This window comes from Epinephelus fuscoguttatus, linkage group LG4 (assembly GCF_011397635.1).
Source record: "Epinephelus fuscoguttatus linkage group LG4, E.fuscoguttatus.final_Chr_v1".
In the NCBI taxonomy this organism is placed as follows: Eukaryota; Metazoa; Chordata; class Actinopteri; order Perciformes; family Serranidae; genus Epinephelus; species Epinephelus fuscoguttatus.
The window spans coordinates 47,271,991-47,295,097 of record NC_064755.1 but is presented as its reverse complement, the minus strand read 5'-3'; the positions used below and the strand labels follow the sequence as shown (position 1 = coordinate 47,295,097).

Sequence of the window (23,107 nt, the reverse complement as noted above, 5' to 3'; positions counted from 1 at the left end):
TTGTTGGGCTAACTGTGGCCCGTTGTTGGGCTAACTGTGGTCAGTTGTTGGGCTAACTGTGGCCCGTTGTTGGGCTAACTGTGGTCTGTTATTGGGCTAACTGTGGCCCGTTGTTGGGCCAATTGTGGTCTGTTGTTGGGCTAACTGTGGTCAGTTGTTGGGCTAACTGTGGTCTGTTGTTGGGCTAACTGTGGTCCGTTGTTGGGCTAACTGTGGTCTGTTGTTGGGCTAACTGTGGTCTGTTGTTGGGCTAAATGTGGTCTGTTATTGGGCTAACTGTGGTCAGTTGTTGGGCTAACTGTGGTCTGTTGTTGGGCTAACTGTGGTCAGTTGTTCGGCTAACTGTTGTCAGTTGTTGGGCTAACTGTAGTCTGTTGTTGGGCTAACTGTGGCCCGTTGTTGGGCTAAATGTGGTCTGTTATTGGGCTAACTGTAGTCAGTTGTTGGGCTAACTGTAGTCAGTTGTTGGGCTAACTGTGGTCTGTTGTTGGGCTAACTGTGGTCTGTTGTTGGGCCAACTGTGGTCTGTTGTTGGGCTAACTGTGGCCCGTTGTTGGGCTAACTGTGGTCTGTTATTGGGCTAACTGTGGCCCGTTGTTGGGCCAATTGTGGTCTGTTGTTGGGCTAACTGTGGTCAGTTGTTGGGCTAACTGTGGTCTGTTGTTGGGCTAACTGTGGTCTGTTGTTGGGCTAACTGTAGTCAGTTGTTGGGCTAACTGTGGTCTGTTGTTGGGCTAACTGTGGTCAGTTGTTCGGCTAACTGTTGTCAGTTGTTGGGCTAACTGTGGTCTGTTGTTGGGCTAACTGTGGCCCGTTGTTGGGCTAAATGTGGTCTGTTATTGGGCTAACTGTAGTCAGTTGTTGGGCTAACTGTAGTCAGTTGTTGGGCTAACTGTGGTCTGTTGTTGGGCTAACTGTGGCCCGTTGTTGGGCTAAATGTGGTCTGTTATTGGGCTAACTGTAGTCAGTTGTTGGGCTAACTGTAGTCAGTTGTTGGGCTAACTGTGGTCTGTTGTTGGGCTAACTGTGGTCTGTTGTTGGGCTAACTGTGGCCCGTTGTTGGGCTAAATGTGGTCTGTTATTGGGCTAACTGTGGTCTGTTGTTGGGCTAACTGTGGTCTGTTGTTGGGCTAACTGTGGTCTGTTGTTGGGCTTACTGTGGCCCGTTGTTGGGCTAACTGTGGCCAGTTGTTGGGCTAAATGTGGTCTGTTATTGGGCTAACTGTGGCCCGTTGTTGGGCTAAATGTGGTCTGTTATTGGGCTAACTGTGGTCTGTTATTGGGCTAACTGTGGCCAGTTGTTGGGCTAAATGTGGTCTGTTATTGGGCTAACTGTGGCCCGTTGTTGGGCTAACTGTGGTCTGTTATTGGGCTAACTGTGGTCAGTTGTTGGGCTAACTGTGGCCCGCTGTTGGGCTATCTGTGGTCTGTTGTTGGGCTAACTGTGTCCCACCTCTACGTGCTGGGCAGGTCTAGGGAATATTTGGGTGTCAGGAGCTTGGGAGCAATGCATTTTAGGACATGTAGGCACTGTAATAACATCTGTAAAAGAAAACTTATAGAAACTCATCTTCTCTGTAAACACTTTACACACTGAGAAATTTGCCATCAACACTGATATTTATCACTTAATGTGGTGAATTTCTGAGAGTTTAAGATAAGGACAGGTGATTCGGTGGTTGCCTGGCAACAATGAGGGAAAAAAAAAAAGACAGCTGTAAAGTGTGCGGTCAGATCAGGTCTGAGTTTACCCTTACAGGTATCACACAGAGACACAAGATGATGTCTACATTCTCCTCTGACCTTCAAAATAAAAATAACGTGTCAATAACTTTATATTTTAAAGATTAAATCTGAGTTCTGTAAATAAGAGCCATGGTGACAAATATTTCCCATCAGACAGGTCTGTTGGTGCGACTTTAAACATGCTCCTGTATATCTGAGAGCATTAATCAGTGAAATAAGACGGGAACTGCTGATGGCCACTTCTTTTAATCTCAGTTTATCAGAGCCAATAATCATTAAATCCACTGACCTTGTGTGTGTTATTGCTAAAGGCTCTAGTTTCATACTTTCAATTACCTTTTACTTTAAATAATATTCCTGTCTTTATCCCGTGGTCATCGTCCTTGTGCCGTGTCACAGTAATGTGAATTAAAATGACCAGTTTGATATTTGGCTGTAAATATTCATGAAGAATCACAAAGATGATGTCAATGTCATGACTGTTAATGTGTGTGGCAGGCTGAGGTCAGGTGGCTGTGAATCCTGATTATCTAACTACCTTCACGCCGCTGTGAACCAGAGAAATGATCCACTGTGAGTCTGTTTAAACCTTTATATTCATCTGAGAAGTTTCAGCTCGACTGAGCTGCTCATCTTCAGCCTCACATTCACACTTTTTACTGAGGCTGCTGAGCATCTCAGCTCGAGCCCAGCTCGCCATCCTGACTGCAGCTCATACTCGGGTTATATCTATCACCTGCAGCTGTGGCGCTGAGCTACATCAGCCATGCTGATGTCAACTTCAACTGTGATGGAGGCGTCAACTCGCAGGTTGTCAAAGCAGAGCTGAAACTCCATCTGAGAGTGTTATTAGCAGCAGGGCGTGGCGTGCATGTGTGTACGGTGGCCAGGCCTGCTCGCCGGGGGTTATCAGGGATTAAAGTGGCTAAAGTGTCAGGACTTTACAGCTCCTATAGGGGAACCTTATCAGCTCCTATTTTGGCAGCAGGAGAGATGGAATAACTGTCTGGGCCTCAGTAGCTGAAGTGTGTCTGCGTCTATTTGCACCACGTCTGTCTGTCTGTCTTTTTGTCATCAGCTCGTGGGTCATGGAAAACCTCCGTGCTGTGGAAACCAGCGTGAGTTAAAGGCTGTTAAAGTCTTCTGAATGTTGTCCAGGGTTTGTTGTTGATCCTCACAAAGGTTAAAAGTGGGTTGTTGTATCTGGAGTAAAACCCTTTAAATGGCTGAAGCAGAAAACATATGTTTGGTGAAACCTTGCTTCTATAAATGGAGGTAAACAGGATCCCTGGCTGAAACTTGCCACATCTTCGTCTTCGTATTAGGGTTAGGGTTAACTCTCGTCCTCTCTCTTATTCTCCTCCATCTCTCATGTTCTCTGGTTGTCCACTGAGGTTTTATTTTTAACCCTTCTTCTACTTGTTGATGAGGGATCTGATGAGAGAGGTTATGTGTGTAATGTGACAAGTGAACACGTTGTGCTTCACAGCGATTCAGCATGGCAGTGCTTTGGTTGACTGTTGCCATGGCAGCAGTGTGGAAGTGAAACGAGGAGGTGGTTGTAGACGGATCCTGTGGTCTCATTTTGAAAATCTAAAATACAGTCAGTAGATTTAAAATGTGTTTGAGCTTCTTCCTGTTCTGATGATCCTGCAGATAGGTCATAAATATACTGACATTAGGATGTTTTCTCGTTCCTGCTGAGTCGGTGAGAACAACATGAGCTGAACACTTCGTAAAGACGGTGGAGTTTAACACACTGAATAAATACCTCTGATATAAACACTAAACTACTGAACAAGCACAGTGTGTTGATGACGAAGATATCTACTGAAATCTGTCTGTGGTGGTCATGACAACAAGTTCACAGTTGGTAAACAATGGAGGAGAAACTGGTGGTAGTGGTTGCTGGATACCCAGAGCTATACGACTTTACAAAGCACAGTTAGCACCATCTGAATAGAAAACAGCAGATAAGTGCAGTACTGTAAACGTCCATGATGGAGGAGAAGCTCCTGGACCAACTGGTGGTACTCCCCATGATCCAGCCTCTTTTTTAGGGTCTCATGTACCCACACAGATCTCTGTTTATCTGCTGACAGCCTCTCACCCTCAACCAGAGCTACAGACAGTACCCTCTGCCTCAACATGGCAGCAGCTACACACTGATTACTGCAGGATACAGAAAGTGTAGATTGATTACACAGGAGGGTTAGGGTGAGGAGGTGATGGGGTGGTTGCCTGGCAACAATAAAAAGGTGCAGCAATTTTATTTTTAACCTTGTGGCATTCAGTTTTTAAAAAACGGCAATGCTGCGCCTCATCCTGTGTGATCAGGACGTTAGTCTCTAGAAGTATGTCGGAGAGTGTCTGCAGAGACAGTGCTGACGTTCTTCAATTCAAATAAATTTTGGTTGACAACTGAATCAATGACTAGACATATGTATACGTGAACTTAAACAACAAAATGATTAGTTTTCATTTATATTTATCTGTGCTTTTTTCATCTGTCTACTACATTCACAGATTAGTGCAAACTGAAAGTGCAGCTGTAGCTACAGCTATAGGGGTCGGATAACAAATCAAAAACTCAGTTCAGGTTCGGACCACTTCACATGCTGCTGTGTTGTGCTATGGCCTATTCAAGTGCTGGAATTTGTTATTTACGTGACAATGCCTGAGCGCAACACAGGCACCGCTCCAACTGAGTGTGTGTACAGTGCCGTGCTGCGCTGTTGTGTGAGCAGTGTGTTTGACTGTGCGTAACACACTGTCCATAATAATAACTGTCAGGTAACAAACTGCATCGGGCTCGGGTCAGAGTCGGACTTAAAAATCATAAAGTCTGTCGGTTGCAGGCCGGGCTCGTTTATAATTGTCTCGGACTCGTTCGGGTTTGGTCAGGAAAATGTGTCCAGGGAGCCCCCTGATATAATCGCAGGGGAAACACTACTTAGGCTTGGAGTGCAGCAGTGATAAGAAAACTCTTTGTTGCACAATTTGCACACAACCATGCTCTTATCCAAGCTGCCATCGGCCCGACAAGCCAAGCAGTGCTGTCTCCTCTTCCATCACCAAACCTTGTGCGCTGATATCACTCAGTGCATCCTGTGCATCTTCTTTGTGGCTGGCAAATAAACTTTACAGTACATGCAGTACTGCCACCTACTGGGCTGGAGTGTGTGCATCAGTATTACTGGTGTGCCAGAAATAAGGTAGCTGAGAAAAGTGCCATTGAATGCATTATTTTTTCTGTAATTAATTAATCGAAATTAAAGTGTTAAAGTCCCAGCCCTAGATTTTACCAAATTGTTTTAATGAAGTGAATTACTGTATAAACATCTCTGTAACAGCTGTCAGACATGGTGTAGTCATATTTATACAACGTTCCTGGAATTGCCCCTCAGGCATAAATAAAGTGATCTGAATTGAATTGCTCCTCTGGCTGTTCTCAGGTTTGTCCACAACATCTGTTACCACTTACTATTTGTGGAGCAGCTACAGCCTTTACAGTCTATGACATCACTGATCTGAGTTTTAAGTCTCTAGTTTTTGGGTTTAGTAGAGTTGATCGCTTTGAAAATAGGCGTTAGGGTTCTTAAAGGTGTTGAAATAAGGCAGTATAGCGTGGTACAGAAATTTCTCCAGTTAAATGATACCTGGATCTGTTTTGTTCCCACATCTGAATGAAATGATTATCTGTTCAGTTCCTCGCAGCCAATCAGCAGAGAGGCCTTATTATGTCTTTGAAACAGGGACACTGACTGTCCTCACCAACATGGACAGAAGACAGTTTGTGTCTCAGATTTTGACGGAGGTGAGATAACAATCTCTCAGTTTGAGGACGTGTGTGTTTGTCTCTCAGTTTGAGGACGTGTGTGTTTGTCTCTCAGGTTGAGGACGTGCGTGTTTGTCTCTCAGGTTGAGGACGTGTGTGTTTTCCTCTCAGGTTGAGGACGTGTGTGTTTTCCTCTCAGGTTGAGGACGTGCATGTTTGTCTCTCAGTTGAGGACGTGTGTTTGTCTCTCAGGTTGAGGACGTGCATGTTTGTCTCTCAGTTGAGGACGTGTGTTTGTCTCTCAGGTTGAGGACGTGCATGTTTGTCTCTCAGTTGAGGACATGTGTTTGTCTCTCAAGTTGAGGACATGTGTGTTTGTATCTCAGTTGAGGACGTGTGTTTGTCTCTCAGGTTGAGGACGTGTGTGTGTGTCTCTCAGTTGAGGACGTGTGTGTGTTTGTCTCTCAGGTTGAGGACGTGTGTTTGTCTCTCAGGTTGAGGACGTGCATGTTTGTCTCTCAGGTTGAGGACGTGTGTTTGTCTCTCAGGTTGAGGACGTGCATGTTTGTCTCTCAGGTTGAGGACGTGTGTGTTTGTCTCTCAGGTTGAGGACGTGTGTGTTTGTCTCTCAGGTTGAGGACGTGCATGTTTGTCTCTCCGGTTGAGGACGTGTGTGTTTGTCTCTCAGGTTGAGGACGTGTGTGTTTGTCTCTCAGGTTGAGGACGTGCATGTTTGTCTCTCAGTTTGAGGACGTGTGTTTGTCTCTCAGTTTGAGGACGTGTGTGTTTGTCTCTCAGGTTGAGGACGTGTGTGTTTGTCTCTCAGGTTGAGGACGTGTGTGTTTGTCTCTCAGGTTGAGGACGTGCGTGTTTGTCTCTCCGGTTGAGGACGTGTGTGTTTGTCTCTCAAGTTGAGGACGTGTGTGTTTGTCTCTCAAGTTGGGGACGTGTGTGTTTGTCTCTCAGGTTGAGGACGTGTGTTTGTCTCTCAGGTTGAGGACGTGTGTGTTTGTCTCTCAGGTTGAGGACGTGTGTTTGTCTCTCCGGTTGAGGACGTGTGTGTTCGTCTCTCAGGTTGAGGACGTGTGTGTTTGTCTCTCCGGTTGAGGACGTGTGTGTTCGTCTCTCAGGTTGAGGACGTGTGTGTTTGTCTCTCAGATAATGTTCCAGCCGTACACTCAGAGTCGAGCTGTGTTTAAATGTCAGCTGTTTGTGTGTGGGCGCCGTCCTGTCGTGTGTTTTATGTGCAGCTGTGGGAGTTTGTCTCAGGTGACTGTTTCCTGTTGTCTTCTGAGATGTTTCATTAAATGTCACAATCTTTCTGACGATTATTTTCCTGTGGGATTGAATCTCCTTCGTGGCCTCTTTGTTCTCAACATGGCCGCCTGTTCCTCCCACAGACATAACGATAGAGGCGAGCAGCCAAAAAATGTCCTCCAGTCCGTTCTGTGGTTTCATGTTTGACTCAATTTCAATTTCAATTTCACTTCATTTATTTAAAAAGGGACAGTGCATATTAATGAACATATACACGTAAATATGCCAGATTATAGCCGTAGGCTAGTTTCCATCTGTAGTCTCTTGGCAGGTTGATATTACATCAGATAAAATAGAAAAAAAGAAAAGAAACAGAACAGTGCCGACGTTTCCGAGACAGATTAATATTCAGTCCTCTTTAGATCTGTGTCCCTGTCCTGTCGTCTCCTCACAGGGCCGCTGAGTCTTCATCTCACGTGTTGAACCTCCAGTATTTTTTCTTCTACACACAGTAATAAGTTACATTAGTAACTTACATAAGTTTACATTCCCTACAGGGCAAAGAGGGAAATTACATTTTAGTATTCACTGACAGATTTAACTGCAGCTGGGCGGGGGGGGGCTAACAAATAAAAAATTTAGCTTGGGTTCGGCCCACTTCACATGCTGCTGTGTTGTGCTATGGCCTATTCAGGCGCTGAAGTTTGTCATTTATTTGACAACACCTGAATACAACACGGCTCTGTGTGTACAGTGCCGGTTATATTTGTCTCGTACTCGGGTTGGGTTCGGTCAGGAAAATGCAACCTGAGCCACACTCTAGTGTCCTCACGTGTGTGTGTGTGTGTGTGTGTGTGTGTGTGTGTGTGTGTGTGTGCACATACGTGTCTGTGTGTAAGAGACAGAAATGATCCAGTCCGCTCCGCTCACATGCTCTGGTCCCGTCCCAGTAATCAGCTGAAATATCTATTAACAGAAGCAAAGCTTTAACAGAGTAGTTTGATTGAAAGCTGTTGTACCTTCCCTCTCTGTCTGATAGATTTCTGTCTTTGTCTCTCGTCCTCTTTCTGATAGATTTGTCTCCTGTTTGTCTCTCGTCCTCTCAGTCTCTTTGTGTTTCTCTGTTACTCCACATTAACTGAGAGACGTAAACAGATTAACCTGCTGACCTCCTCCTCTTTGGGCATTTAAAGGAAAGAAGTGGGTCGTGTCCCTGTGGACAAGCTTTGTTACATTCAGATTAACTCAGAGAAAAGAGAGGTCAGACTGAGTGAGAGCAAACTTTCACTTAAAGAAGTTTGTCTCTGCTCTGTCTTTACTCCAGTGAAGTTGAACTCTTACAGAGAGGTTCAGGAGGATCTTTCTGTCAGACAGAAGAATCAAGCTTTGTCTTCTTCTCTGGTCCACTTCGTCTGGTGAATATTTCTGGTTTACTTCATCTCACTTTCCATCCCAGTCTCTGTTACCTTTTCTCTTCTCTTTCATGAACAAGGTCACAGACACTTTGGTCGTTCTCCTGCTCTTCAGCAGCTTCTTTTCAAACCGTGACAAATCATAAAAAAACAGATTTAAATGAACAAAGAAGCAGAAAGAAAAGCAAAGTGCGGTTATTACGGGCCAGTGTTCATTTAAGCTGCACACAAAGTGTCTGTCTGCTTTTTGTCTTTAATTATAAGCCACATCAGCTCTTAATCAGAGAACAGCCACTCTCCCTGACACCAACCATGTTTAAAATCCTGCGGGTAAATTCATTATTTTGACTTTGATGAAAATACATCAGATTTGCATTTTACAGTTTCTGACCTTTCAGAAGTTTGCATGAAATTCTCTTGACAGCAGAATGAATACAGAGCTAAAGTGTGTGTGTGAACCCGCCCACGCCACAGTCAAGAGATTTCCATGATGCATGCACAGATAGAGATTTGAGAGAGCTTGTAATGTGGAGGCCGGAGACCAGACTGTGTTCAGTCGCTTCATTTCATCCAATGAGGAAAAGACAAAGACGGTGAGGATGACAGAAAAACAACATGTTCATCACAACATAAAAACTGAGATAAAGATGGAAACTGAAAATATTCAGATTTATTCAGGAACTATTTTGAAATCAAAGAAATTAGAGTAAGTTTAATAAACTAGCAGCGTCTCTGACAAACACACATGTAGGGATCTATGATAAACACAATACGAGGTAATTAGGTTGGAGATTTACACACCAACACACTCTGCCTGCTGTCAGCTCGCCGACAATAAAACATCCAGCGTGGAACGTCTCATCTGTCTGCCGACAGTGAGACAGCAGCAGTGACAGACCTGTCAGCAGACAGAGACTCCGAGAGGAGACACAGTCGGGGACGAGGTGTTTTAATCCTCCACTACGAAAATTCAACCTTTACATTTACATCTCATTATTCACAGTAAACTGGGATCAGCTACTCTTCATCATTCTGTAGTCTTCATCTGGATCCTCAGGAGCTTCCATTGTCTTTACACACCAGAGACAGAGACAGGACGGACAGACGGCACCAAAATACTGATCTCAAAAACCTCAAATCAAAACTTTTCATTTTCAATTTATCACAGATATTCAGAATCAGTATGTATAGATAAATCAAGATTGCTGACGGCAGTAATGTCCACCATGAAGACGCTCCACAGGGAGCAGTTTCTATAAAGTCAGTGGACAGATGCAGGTGATCTGTGATCATGTTACATGTCTGTCTCATTCGCTGTTGGAGAGACATTTAAAGACTCCTCAGAATGATCAGCAGACTTTTATTAGAGACAGACAAGGACTGGAGACAGAATTATGGGATGGTTTGTGGAAACATTGAGGGATCAACATGATTGATTTTCTGCTGCACCATCAATAAAGACACAAACATTTTACATAGAGTGTCGCTGTCTGTCTGAATCTGTCGAAGAAAATCTCCTGATGCAGATTACATAGATGACAATAGGAATAATTGATTATTTCTACTGGCTGTGAAAACTGTGAATTATATCGGCAAGTTCCAAAATATTTCAGCCTGTCTGAACTTATTTATGTGACAGACGAACTCATCATCAGCCCTGCAGGAAAAGAAGCACTGAAGAAATGTAGCTGTGTCTCAATGATAGATTTAAAGTGGACACATTCTGGTCTGTGTCTGTTGGCACATCGTCTCCATCTGAGAACCAGTCAGACTCCAGTGACACTGTAGAAACATTCACCCAAACAAACCAGTGTTTGATCCAATTATCACAAACTAGTTAACACACAGCTCACATCAGGAGGTGTCTCTCTTTATTCTAACTAAACCTTCTCTGCACTTGTGAAAGTGCTGTAAAGCCCCTGACACACCGAGCCGACAGTCAGTCCAGTATCAGCTGAGCTCAGGTGAGGAGTAGAGAAACAGGAAGTGAGTAAAGAAGGAGCCAAAATCCAAAACCAACTTGTTCCATAAGGTCAGATTATTTTTCTCTTTAGCAGCACTGCAGTTGACAAGGTAAGCAGCCAATCAGGGACGGACTAAGTGATGTGCAGAAACTGTCACAGTCCCTGTCTCTCATTCCCCTCCTGTCACTCTGCTGCAGTGATTTTCCACTCTCCCTCCCTCTGCTCCACTCTACCTGCCAGCCACGCCCACCTTATCAGCCCAACTCTGCTCACCTGCCTACACAGCTGCAGTTCATCATAATCAGCCCTGCATATAAGCCTCTCCAGCACTCTCACTCGTTGCCAGATTGTTCTTCAGCGTCATGCGAGACTTTCCAGCATTCATCTCCTGTCTGATCTCCCGGTGCCAACTCTGCCTGTTCCCGACCTGCTCTCCTCGTCTGCCTCCCGGTAAACTCACCTGCCTTCTGTCCCTGACCTCGTGCTCTGCCTCATCGTTTCTGGTATCTGACTGCTCGGCTGGTAACGATTCCTCCGCCTGGCCTCGTCTATCCTCCTGCCTGCTCCCCATCGGTGCCTCTGCCTTCACGGACTGCTCCCCCCCCCCCCCGCCTGCCTCTGACCACTCCTCTGCTCTCTCCCCGTCGGCACCTCCGCACGTGCAGCCGGCTCTTCAGGCCACGGAGCTTCCTCCTCCTCGTCATCGGCTGAAGTAAGCTACTTCTCTTCCCCTCACACCAAAAGAGAACTGAACTGTTTGGAGCCAGGGGCTAAGGAGCTTCCCCTCGGTTCCACGGCCGACTCCGGTCGCGTCTCTTCCCCTCGTCTGAGCCCCAGAGACTGTGTGAGGGCTTTCAGCCCGAAGAACGAACTTTATTCTGTGTTTATTCTATCTGCTCCGTACCTTGTTTGCTGTGGTGAAAATAAAGGTCATTACCAACTGTTCCTGAGCGCCTGTGTACTGCATTTGGGTCCATACCACACCCGTTTCAGAAACATAGTCATTAACAACAAGTAAACAACAGTATGACCTCACTGAGTGTCAAGAAGGAAAGACATTTTTTGCTGTTCTTCTAACTGGATTTCGTTAAAGTTTGATTAATCAGCTGGCTCTGTTTGTGATGACGAAGATGTTCCTGGTGTTTTGTTGCTCTGATTGGCTGAAGGAGTCTGTCTGTCGAGGCCAGTACAATAGTCCTGCCCCCTTAAAGTGTCTGAGGTGGCACTGAGTCCAGACTGTTACAGAATCAGAATGTTGAGCTAGTGTCATCAAGACAGTCTCGTCAGGACATCAGATAAAACATGAGCTGATTGTTGGAGACTTGATGAAGAACTGAACCTCTGTGATTTAAACCTGTGAAACTCAGGACTGTGCAGCTGCTCGAGCTGTTTGTCATCAATTCAGAAGCCTCATGCTGTACCTGTATCCTTGGTAACCAATAAAACGGCCGTCCAAACCTGCTTCCTGTCTAAAAAATAGATCAGAACATGATCTGCTGTGAGCACTGCATTTCTTTAAAAAATACTGGTGAAACAGATGCCTGATGAGAAACAGTGAAGAAGACGTATCCATGTTTAACAGTCGCAGGTTGGATGATCTGTTGCAGGCGACGTCTGATTTCACTCTGAGCTTTGTTAATAAATCAGCTCCTGATGAGATGAAGCCAACGTCTCAGACTGAAATCTAAACCTGATTTCTACAGGCCTTTACAGTGTGATTCACTGAAGCATTTATTGTTTATTATGGTCTGTATGTTTACAGACAAACGTAGTTATTGATCAGTGTGTAGTTTGTTGTGTGCAATGACTCATTCATTTTATCAGAGAGGATGTTTGTCTGCAGCTCTGATGGTTCGGCTGCTCTGAACTCTCAGACCTGGATCACTTCATCACACACTCCATATTTAATGTCATACTACAGTATGTAAACATGAACATCGCTGTGTTCACGTGATGACTCTGTTCATCAGTATTTGACATGTTAAAGGGATTTTTAACCAGCTGTGTGGCTGATACATGGAAATGAACCAGTGCCAAGATTAGTGAGGGGCATGTTGGGTAACTTCCCTGTTCAAGTACTTACATTATTACAGAGTAATCCAGTACTTTCAATAATAATCTGATGTGAGAACACACTCAGTTTAATGTCCAGTATCATGAGCTCATCAAATAACTGTAAAAACTTTGTGACTGAATCATCTGATTCACGCTGAGATCAAATAACTGCTGCTGATTTACTAACTCTGTCAGTCTGGATCTTAAATCTGTTCATCAGCTTCCTGTCGTCATAATAACATGTCTGCACCAACCTGAGAGTACACACACACACACACACACACACAGAAACATCGTCCACACTCCACATACAATCAAACATATGTTTCACAGTTACCTGTAGAAACGTACCTGATGATGTCATCAGCTTTCACTCACAGGTTATGAGCAGAGTGAAGAGAAACGTTCTCACAGATGTTTACAGAGAAACAGTCTGTGAGGAGTCTGAAGGTCAGACTCAAGATTGGACTGAGGTGTTTCCAACAACAGAGACACATATTAATGGTTTAGTGCCCACAATGCATCACTGTCTCTCTGTTACTTTCTGTCAGATGAAGGTAACACGCCCTCAGAGGTCGTCGGTGGGGCTCAGAGTCACCTCAGAGAGGACGATGTACTGTAAAGACCCTGTCAGACTCAGTTTAAGTGTGTATTTATCTGTGTGTGTGTTGTTGTCCAGGCCGCAGGGTGCATCCATAATGTCCAAACCTGAGCAGCTGTCCAGCACCACTGTCAGCGAGGCGTCCACGGCCATCACATCGTCCACTGTGGACACCACCACGGCCTCCAAGGTCAGTCTGTGTGTGTGTGGTTCAGTTTCATGTTGCTGTGGTTGTATTTGCTCAAAGCGTGTTGAGGATAATGATGTCAGGATGGATGATGGTGTCGTAGAGGTGTAACAGTTCACAGAGATCATGGTTCAGTCTCAGTTCGGTACTGTCTCCGTTTCCGGGTATGATGGCGCCTGTGTTTGGCTCTGCCGCTGCCCGGCTTTCTCGTGGGCTCCTACCTGTTCTTTGTATTGCTCTGTTCGTTCTACTGTTTGTCAACGATGGATTTGCTGCTCGGGTGTATGATCACCAGACTCGTCTGTTCATCAGGGCATCCATGGTGGATCATGGTGTTTCCACTCCTTGAAGTAGTCACCCGCAATCCTCGGCGCCTCCGTTCCTGTCAGTGGCCGCCGGCGTTCCCCATAGTGGTTTGCAGCTTCAAGGCTCTCGCAAGTACGGAAGAAGGAGAGGGAGAAGGGCCGGAGTAGCCTGAGTGTCAGACTGAAGATCCCAGAACCTTCAGTCTGACATGGCTTCCACTGAAGGCGATTTACAAGGGGGAGGGAATTTGAATTTTTTGCCTAACCAATCAGTAGAGATCAACGACTCACCCAGAATCTGACGTCATTAGTATCCATGCCTCGGGGGTGCTGAAAACAAGCGAGCATTGCCTGTTTAAAATGTCTCCGTCGTCGTGCACGCCCAGCTGCATCACCGTTAAATCCAGTTTAGCAGCTTCCTTAATTTGGTCCTCCATTAACGCGAGTAGTGGCGAAATACCTTGATAGCATCGTTAATGTGGTCTGTAGGGTCTGTAGCGGTCGCCATTGTTGCTCTCCTCACCAGTTATCAGCGTGGCGCTGATTGGCTAATCGCTAGACCCCCGGCGTTCATTGGTCCGTCCATCATTTGGACGAGATAAATTGCAAATTCACTGAAGTATGCCAGACCAGTAATGCAAGCCTACTCAGTTGAGTGGGCGGGGTCTATGGTCTGGAACCAGGCTAGGGCCGGAGTCCAGGTGAAGCTAAGATGGCTCTGGAGGCGAGGTGTCGCTGGGAAACGGCGCAGTTCTTTCCTGATGAGCCTTGGCTTGATGTTTCCTGTTACTCTGTGAAAGGATCTCCCTTTATCGATGGCTGCGACTGTCAGACTCTCTGTTCTCCGACCTGTGTTTCCCGACTCGGCCGGGAAGCTCATCTCGGCCCCTCCAGTGTGTGGAATACATTGGCGCGGTGGAGGGAGTCCGCGTCATCTGCGCTCCCTGCCCCGGGTTTCCCCCACCAACTGTGAGGAGTCTTCACCTCTCCAAATGCCGCTACTTAATGCGCGCTCCATAGCGAACAAATCGTTTGTGCTAAATGACTTTGTCTTGTCTAAAAACTTGGACTTTCTTTTCCTGACGGAAACCTGGCAGAGGAATATGGAACTTGGCCCCCTCATTGAGCTCTGCCTGAAGGGCTACACTTTTATCAGCTCGCCCAGACTCTCAGGCCACGGTGGAGGACTTGCTGTGGTGTTCAGGAGCCACTTCATATGTCGCTTGGTGAGCATTGGGTCTTTCTCTTCACATGTTGATGATGTTTCAGACAATTTTGCCTCTAGCTTTATTAACATCACAGAGTCTTTTAACCTTACTCAGCATGTATTAGGCCCTACACACAATAGAGGGCACGCTCTGGATCTTGTTTTTACTTTGGGTTTGAATATTGACTCTTTTTCCTTTGAGGATCTTTTTATTACTGATCACAATTGTATTTTATTTGATTTGTTTTTTCATCTGGATTCCTTACCCTGCCGACGTATTATAAGCTCTCGCATCCTTAACCACCGTTCTGCTGGAAAGTTCTCTGCTGCCTTCTACTTCGAATCTGATGTGGACAGTGACGTTGACACCTTGGTACATTCCTTTAATGAACACTGCCTTACTGTACAGAATGAAGTGGCCCCTATTAAAACTAGGCGGGCCCCCCTGATCAAGCCCTCTCCTTGGATAAATGACAATATTCACTCTCTGAAGAGAGACTGTCGAAGGGTCGAGCGCCTATGGAAATCCACTCAACTGCATGTCCACTATCTTTATTTGAAAGAACTTCTAGCGTCTTTTAATAATGCAGTGAAGGATGCCAGAGCTGCTTATTTCTCCAGGCTTGTGTCTAATAATCGGCGTAATCCCAGAGTGTTATTTGAGACTATTGGTAATATTGTTACCCCTGCATCACCTGCTGTACCAGTTTTCTCTGATGAGGAATGTAACAATTTTCTGTCTTTCTTTGTGGCAAAGATTAATGACATTAGATCAAATATTCTCCCCTCTCCTGCCTCCTCTATCTCCTTCTGCTTTCGGCCGTCTATCCTGGAGAGCTTTTCTCCTATAACTCTGCAAGACCTCACTTATTTGGTTAACCATATGAAAACTTCCTCTTGCTCTCTCGATATCCTACCAACATCTTTGTTTAAAGATGTCATTGGTTCTATTGGTCGTGCGGTGCTCTCTATAATTAACAACTCGCTGTTATCTGGTTGTGTCCCTGCTCATTTTGAACATGCTGTTATTCAACCATTTCTCAAGAAATCAAATCTAGGCTCTTCTCTACCTCAAAATTACAGGCCCATCTCCAAGTTGCCTTTTGTCACTAAAATCTTAGAGAAAGTGGTTGCAAACCAGCTCACAACTGCATTAGATGAGCATTGTATCTTTGATAAGTTTCAGTCTGGCTTTCGAAGGCTGCACTCTACAGAAACAGCCCTTTCTGGGGCTTTCTAGTCTCCAACCATATCCTGATGCACAGTGATGCAGAAGAATGTTCAGTGGTGGTGCTGCTGGATCTCAGTGCAGCGTTTGATACAGTGGACCACTGTATACTGATAGAGAGACTTGGGCAGTGGGTGGGTGTGACTGGGTCAGCCCTGCAGTGGTTCTCCTCTTACCTCTCTGACAGGAACTTTGTTGTATCTGTTAGTAATTTCGCCTCCCCATCTGAAACTCTCAGCTGTGGTGTACCCCAAGGTTCAGTCCTTGGTCCAGTTCTATTTGCCCTGTACGTGCTTCCCCTTGGGCAAATAATAAAACAGTTTAAAGGTATCTCTTATCACTGCTACGCAGATGATATTCAGCTTTATGCCTCCTTTAAACCCCACGACCTTGCTATACTGTCAGCTCTAAATGACTGTGTGACAGCTATAAAAAACTGGATGGCCAATAACTTCTTGCAGATTAACTCTGACAAAACAGAAATCCTTATTTCTGCCCCTCCAAGTCTTGTCCCTAAGATCAAGGATGGTCTAGGTTATCATTCCTCAATGGTTAAATCATCTGTAAAAATTCTTGGTGTCACTGTGGACCAGGCTCTGATACTGCACCCACATTTGAAGTTATTGATCCGCTCTTGCTTTTTCCAGCTGAGGAACATAGCCAAACTCAGGCCCATTGTGTCTCAAGCAGAGATGGAAATGTTGATCCATGTGTTTGTTTCGTCATGTCTGGATTATTGCAACTCTCTTTTTACCTGCCTCAGCAAATCGTCTCTGGATCGCCTACAAGTAGTCCAAAATACTGCTGCCAAACTGTTGACCAGGTCCCCCAAAAGGTCCCATGTGACTTCAATTTTAATTGCTCTCCTTACTGGCTCCCCATGAATTTCGGATCCAATTTAAAGTTCTTGTGGTCACATATAGAGCTCTGCATGTCAGGCACCGGCCTACATTAGAGATCTACTGCAGCCTTATGTCACCAGCAGGTCTCTGAGGTCCTCAGATCAGGGCCTGCTGGTAGTTCCTCGTTCTAGGCTGAAAACCAAAGGAGACTGCGCTTTTGAGGTTGTGGCATCTAAACTTTGAAACTCTCTCCCACTAAATTTAAGATTTGTGGACACTGTGCACACCTTCAAAAAGCAGCTTAAGACCCATTTGTTTAGACTTGCCTTTGTTTGATATTCATATATACATATATATATATACATATATATGTATATGTATATATATATATATATATATATATATACAGTACAGGCCAAAAGTTTGGACACACCTTCTCATTCAATGCGTTTTCTTTATTTTCATGACTATTTACATTGTAGATTCTCACTGAAGGCATCAAAACTATGAATGAACACATGTGGAGATATGTACTTAACAAAAAAAGGTGAAATAACTGAAAACATGTTTTATATTCTAGTTTCTTCAAAATAGCCACCCTTTGCTCTGATTACTGCTTTGCACACTCTTGGCATTCTCTCCATGAGCTTCAAGAGGTAGTCACCTGAAATGGTTTTCCAACAGTCTTGAAGGAGTTCCCAGAGGTGTTTAGCACTTGTTGGCCCCTTTGCCTTCACTCTGCGGTCCAGCTCACCCCAAACCATCTCCATTGGGTTCAGGTCCGGTGACTGTGGAGGCCAGGTCATCTGCCGCAGCACTCCATCACTCTCCTTCTTGGTCAAATAGCCCTTACACAGCCTGGAGGTGTGTTTGGGGTCATTGTCCTGTTGAAAAATAAATGATGGTCCAACAAACGCAAACCGGATGGGATGGCATGTCGCTGCAGGATGCTGTGGTAGCCATGCTGGTTCAGTGTGCCTTCAATTTTGAATAAATCCCCAACAGTGTCACCAGCAAAACACACCATCACACCTCCTCCTCCATGCTTCACAGTGGGAACCAGGCATGTGGAATCCATCCATTCACCTTTTCTGCGTCTCACAAAGACACGGCGGTTGGAACCAAAGATCTCAAATTTGGACTCATCAGACCAAAGCACAGATTTCCACTGGTCTAATGTCCATTCCTTGTGTTTCTTGGCCCAAACAAATCTCTTCTGCTTGTTGCCTCTCCTTAGCAGTGGTTTCCTAGCAGCTATTTGACCATGAAGGCCTGATTAGTGCAGTCTCCTCTTAACAGTTGTTCTAGAGATGGGTCTGCTGCTAGAACTCTGTGTGGCATTCATCTGGTCTCTGATCTGAGCTGCTGTTAACTTGCGATTTCTGAGGCTGGTGACTCGGATGAACTTATCCTCAGAAGCAGAGGTGACTCTTGGTCTTCCTGTGCCAGTTTCGTTGTAGCGCTTGATGGTTTTTGCGACTCCACTTGGGGACACATTTAAAGTTTTTGCAATTTTCCGGACTGACTGACCTTCATTTCTTAAAGTAATGATGGCCACTCGTTTTTCTTTAGTTAGCTGATTGGTTCTTGCCATAATATGAATTTTAACAGTTGTCCAATAGGGCTGTCGGCTGTGTGTTAACCTGACTTCTGCACAACACAACTGATGGTCCCAACCCCATTGATAAAGCAAGAAATTCCACTAATTAACCCTGATAAGGCACACCTGTGAAGTGGAAACCATTTCAGGTGACTACCTCTTGAAGCTCATGGAGAGAATGCCAAGAGTGTGCAAAGCAGTAATCAGAGCAAAGGGTGGCTATTTTGAAGAAACTAGAATATAAAACATGTTTTCAGTTATTTCACCTTTTTTTGTTAAGTACATAACTCCACATGTGTTCATTCATAGTTTTGATGCCTTCAGTGAGAATCTACAATGTAAATAGTCATGAAAATAAAGAAAACGCGTTGAATGAGAAGGTGTGTCCAAACTTTTGGCCTGTACTGTATATATGTTGTCTATTTTCTCCCTTTACTGTTTTTTATGTCTATATGTATTTTTATATTATATATGTATTTTTTTGCCTCTGTAAAGCACTTTGTGACTTTTATGTTTTTGAAAGGTGGTATATAAATAAAGTTTATTATTATTATATTATTACTGCACGACCCGAACACCTGTGTGAACCTGTGATTATGTGTGTGTGTGTGTGTGTGTGTGTGTGTGTGTGTGATTGTGTAATGTGTGTAAGTGTGTGCATCTTGATACTGTGCTTTTGAACCAGTGTCAAGACTCTGTGTAGCACGTCACCTGTTTTGCTTTAAAATATCTGGATCCAGTTTGCATAAGCATCTAGACTACTCACAAATCAATATTTAATTTGGTTTCAGTTTGACTAACAAACATTAAAACAGTTTAATAAAGTCCAGTCTAGGTTTGAATGACATGATATATAAAGTATAATTCTATTAGAAGCAGAGAGCTCTGTGTGATCACGGCTTCATCCAGGGATGACAATCATTACATGAACTCAGTTGTATCAAGATTCATGCTCTTTAATGTCACACAGTGTCACCCTCATGTACAAAGTACAGCTTCTGATTGGTCCACAGCATTCAGCCTTGTCAAGCAGAGCACCAACCACGAGCAGTTGCTGATGTGATGGTGGTAACTGATGTGATGGTGGTGACTGATGTAATGGTGGTGGCTGATGCTGTGATGGCGGTGGCTGATGCTGTGATGGTGGTGACTGATGTGATGATGGTTGCTGATGGCTGATGTGATGGCTGACATGATGGCGGTGGCTGATGTGATGGTGGTGGCTGACGTGATGGTGGTGACTGATGTTGTGATGGCTGATGTTGTGATGGCAGTGGCTGATGTGATGGCTGACATGATGGCGGTGGCTGATGTGATGGTGGTGGCTGACGTGATGGTGGTGACTGATGTTGTGATGGCTGATGTTGTGATGGCGGTGGCTGATGTTGTGATGGTGGTGGCTGATGTTGTGATGGCTGATGTTGTGATGGCGGTGGCTGATGTTGTGATGGCTGATGTGATGGCGATGGCTGATGTTGTGATGGCAGTGGCTGATGTGATGGCGATAGCTGATGTTGTGATGGCGGTGGCTGATGTTGTGATGGCTGATGTGATGGCGGTGGCTGATGTTGTGATGGCTGATGTGATGGCGGTGGCTGATGTTGTGATGGCTGATGTGATGGCGGTGGCTGATGTTGTGATGGCTGATGTTGTGATGGCGGTGGCTGATGTTGTGATGGCTGATGTTGGAATGGCGGTGGCTGATGTTGTGATGGCGGTGGCTGATGTTGTGATGGCTGATGTTGTGATGGCAGTTGCTGATGTGATGGCTGATGTTGTGATGGCGGTGTCTGATGTTGTGATGGCGGTGGCTGATGTTGTGATGGCTGATGTTGTGATGGTGGTGGCTGATGTTGTGATGGCTGATGTTGTGATGGCGGTGGCTGGTGTTTATCTGGGATGTCACATCAGTTTTGTACAGGCTAAATGTTGTTTGTTGATTGTGGGTGGAGTCAGATGGCGGTAGTTAGCATAGTCAGGTGCTGATTTGGAGAAGAAGCTACTGGCTGGACCTGACTCTGACATGACGTAAGATGACATTGGGTGGTCTTGTGGTTCGTTTTCATGTTTGTTTCCAGTGAGTGTGTGTTCAGCTTTGCAGCTGACATCTTGGATGAATTTATAAATCGACCAAACAGGCTGTAAACATGTTGTGACTACATATGAACATGGAGCTCTGTGGGGGCAGACTCTACCGGACCTTAGAGCTACTGCATGTTTAAGTGTTGGAGGTTGATGCTTGGTACCAATTAGCAACTGTTAGCATGCTAACACGTAGATGCAGGTAAATGTGATAAACATCAATGTGGTGGTGTTGTCATTGTGAGTGTGTTAGCATACTGATGTTAGTATTAATGCTAAGTTTAGCCTGAGAGAGTCACTAACATGGCTGTTAACTGTTGTTTTCTATATTCATGAGTTGACGTTTCAGTTTCACCTTCCTCCTTCTGTCTGTCCTCGTATCTTCCACCTCTGTTCCTCTCAGCCTCCTGTCTGACCTCCTATCCTCCACCCCTGTTCCTCTCTGCCTCCTTCTGTTTGTCCTCCTATTCTCCACCCCTGTTCCTCTCTGCCTCCTTCTGTTTGTCCTCCTATTCTCCACCCCTGTTCTTCTCTGCCTCCATCTGTTTGTCCTCGTATCCTCCACCTCTGTTCTTCTCTGCCTCCATCTGTCTGTCCTCGTATCCTCCACCTACGTCTCCTTTCGTACTTTGGAGCTGTTGTGGCTCAGGTGATGAGCTGTTACTGAAGGAATCTGTTGAAGTGTTTGAGCGTGATCGATGCTGACGAGCGTCCACGTGCAGATGTGATGCAGGCTATGTTTTTGTGTTTTGGTTTCATGACACATAAAGTTGTTTTGAACTGAGAGTCTGTATCTCTCCTGGTAATTATTTTTCCTTCTCTCTCCGTCATCTCAGTCTCTCTCTGTCTTTCAGTCTATATTTTACACTCCCTTCCACTCACGCGCATGTGCACATGCACAGCTCCACATTGCCGTGAAATCTCATACTGCTCCATCAACAGGTGTGGTGGGACTAAGATTGAAAATGTGTCATCTGGTGCAGTTCGGAGATGACAGGGCATCTATCACGCCGGCCTGGTGCCATTTCCACTCCCCGTGTTTTCTGGCGTGCAGCCCTCACAGGTGCTGCGGCTCATCACCTCCGCCATCCAACAACAGTCAAACGCTGCAGCAGCCTCGCTCTGACAGGAAAAAGTCCTAACAAAAGAATGGTGTCTTAGAGGACAGATGAGTCATACATGTCCCCTTACAGAGACATGAATCCATAGTCACGTTAATTATGCCTCTGACAAAACATCAGAGACACAAATCAGCCTGTTTCTCCCACTGCTCATGTGTCACAGTTTCCTCTGAGCAGCTCTGACACTGTTTACTGATGTTGCGTTCATGAGCACAACTTCTGTGGGATTTATCAAAGTCAGTGTCACTGAGGACTTCCTGTCATGTGTCTGTTGTGAATTCATGAGGCCTCGTCAGTTCAGTTTGTGAAAACAGCTCTGTTCTTCAACTAAAACTGATACTGTGAAAACCAACATTTCTGATTAGTCTGTGTTTGTTTGGAAAGTGCAGGGTTAAAGGGTCACTTAAGGTCTATGATGTCACTTCCTGTTCTACCTGGACAGAAATGCAACAGGATAAAGAGACACTGTCACTCCCCTTTAACCACTGACACTGAGGTGACACTCCTGGCTCCTCGCACCATGTCCTTCAGTTTGATCAGCATCGAATCACAACATGTCCTCCGCCTCTTGTCCACCACCCAGTGTCCTCCACCCCGTGTCCTCTGTCTTGTGTCCTCTGCCTCGTGTCCTCCACCTTGTGTCCTCTGCCTTGTGTCCTCCTCTTCATGTCCTTTGCCTAGTGTCCTCTGCCTCGTGTCCTCCGCCTTGTGTCCTCTGCCTCGTGTCCTCCGCCTTGTGTCCTCTGCCTTGTGTCCTCTGCCTAGTGTCCTCCACCTAGTGTCCTCAACCTCGTGTCCTCCACCTTGTGTCCTCCACCTCGTGTCCTCTGCTTTGTGTCCTCCACCTCGTGTCCTCCGCCTTGTGTCCTCCGCCTTGTGTCTTCCGCCTCATTTCCCGTGGCTACAGACCACCTCACCAGGAGAAGAGCAGGCAGCAGCTCTAGAGACTGACATCCAGTCAGCAACCGCAGAAACCTGAATCCAGTTAGATCAAACTCCAGCTCAGAGGGAGTGGACAGCCCCACCTCCCCGCTAGATTAGCAAACTTTCTGTTACTGCTGTTACACAGGTTAGACTGATGCTGCTGCTGGACACCAGCCCGCCGTAACACCCGGAGCTAGGGGTCACAGTCCACAGCAGCGGGGAGCACAGTGAAGGGATGACGGGGTAACTAACATTCCTAACTCATCTGTGATCAGCAGGCCGAGGAGGGGCTGAGCAAACAAGCAGCGTGTAACTCTATAGTAAACTCAGATTATAAATCTGTGTGTCAAACAATGCGTTTATGTATGAGGTGTGTGGTCTTCAGGTGGGAGGGGCCTAAGACAGAGAGGGGAGAACTGCTGGAGGTTTGAGGGATGATGAACCTCAGTGACAGGTGGTTCTCTGATTTTAGTGCTGCCATCAGGTTGATTTAGTTTTTCCAGAAAATGTCTCAACAGCTATTTAATGAATTTGGTGCAGATGCTGACGATCCACAGGGATGATAAATCTTCATCCAACATCATCAGCAGCAGCAGCAGGTCAAATGTTTCACTCATGTTATCTTCTGAAATATCTCAGCATTAATTTATCAAAGAAAAGAAAACATGGCTGTAGGAAATTTCAATCACTGATTCTTTTTTATAATTTAACCCTTCAGTCTTTATGATGTCAGACAGCAGCAGTTACAGTCTCAGTTATAGAAAGTTAGTTTACATCCACCTGTTGTTAAAGAATATT

The 23,107-nt window shown here is 45.4% G+C and overlaps 1 protein-coding gene across 50 annotated transcripts in view; it reads left to right on the top strand.

Annotated features, from left to right (window-relative positions):
- LOC125887903 (pleckstrin homology domain-containing family A member 7-like) overlaps positions 1-23,107 on the top strand; it is a 222,073-nt gene that overhangs the window by 117,594 nt on the left and 81,372 nt on the right. For 49 of the 50 annotated variants that reach the window (XR_007449241.1, XR_007449230.1, XR_007449216.1 and 46 more), the window contains exons 5-6: positions 12,892-13,003; positions 14,403-14,531. Coding sequence is in view for 1 of the 50 variants with exons in the window: in XM_049575015.1 (XP_049430972.1) it covers positions 12,892-13,003 (112 nt within the window). In the remaining 49 variants the exon portion in view is untranslated. The remainder of the gene's footprint in view (positions 1-12,891; positions 13,004-14,402; positions 14,532-23,107) is intronic. The other variant, XM_049575015.1, reaches the window with a different exon arrangement.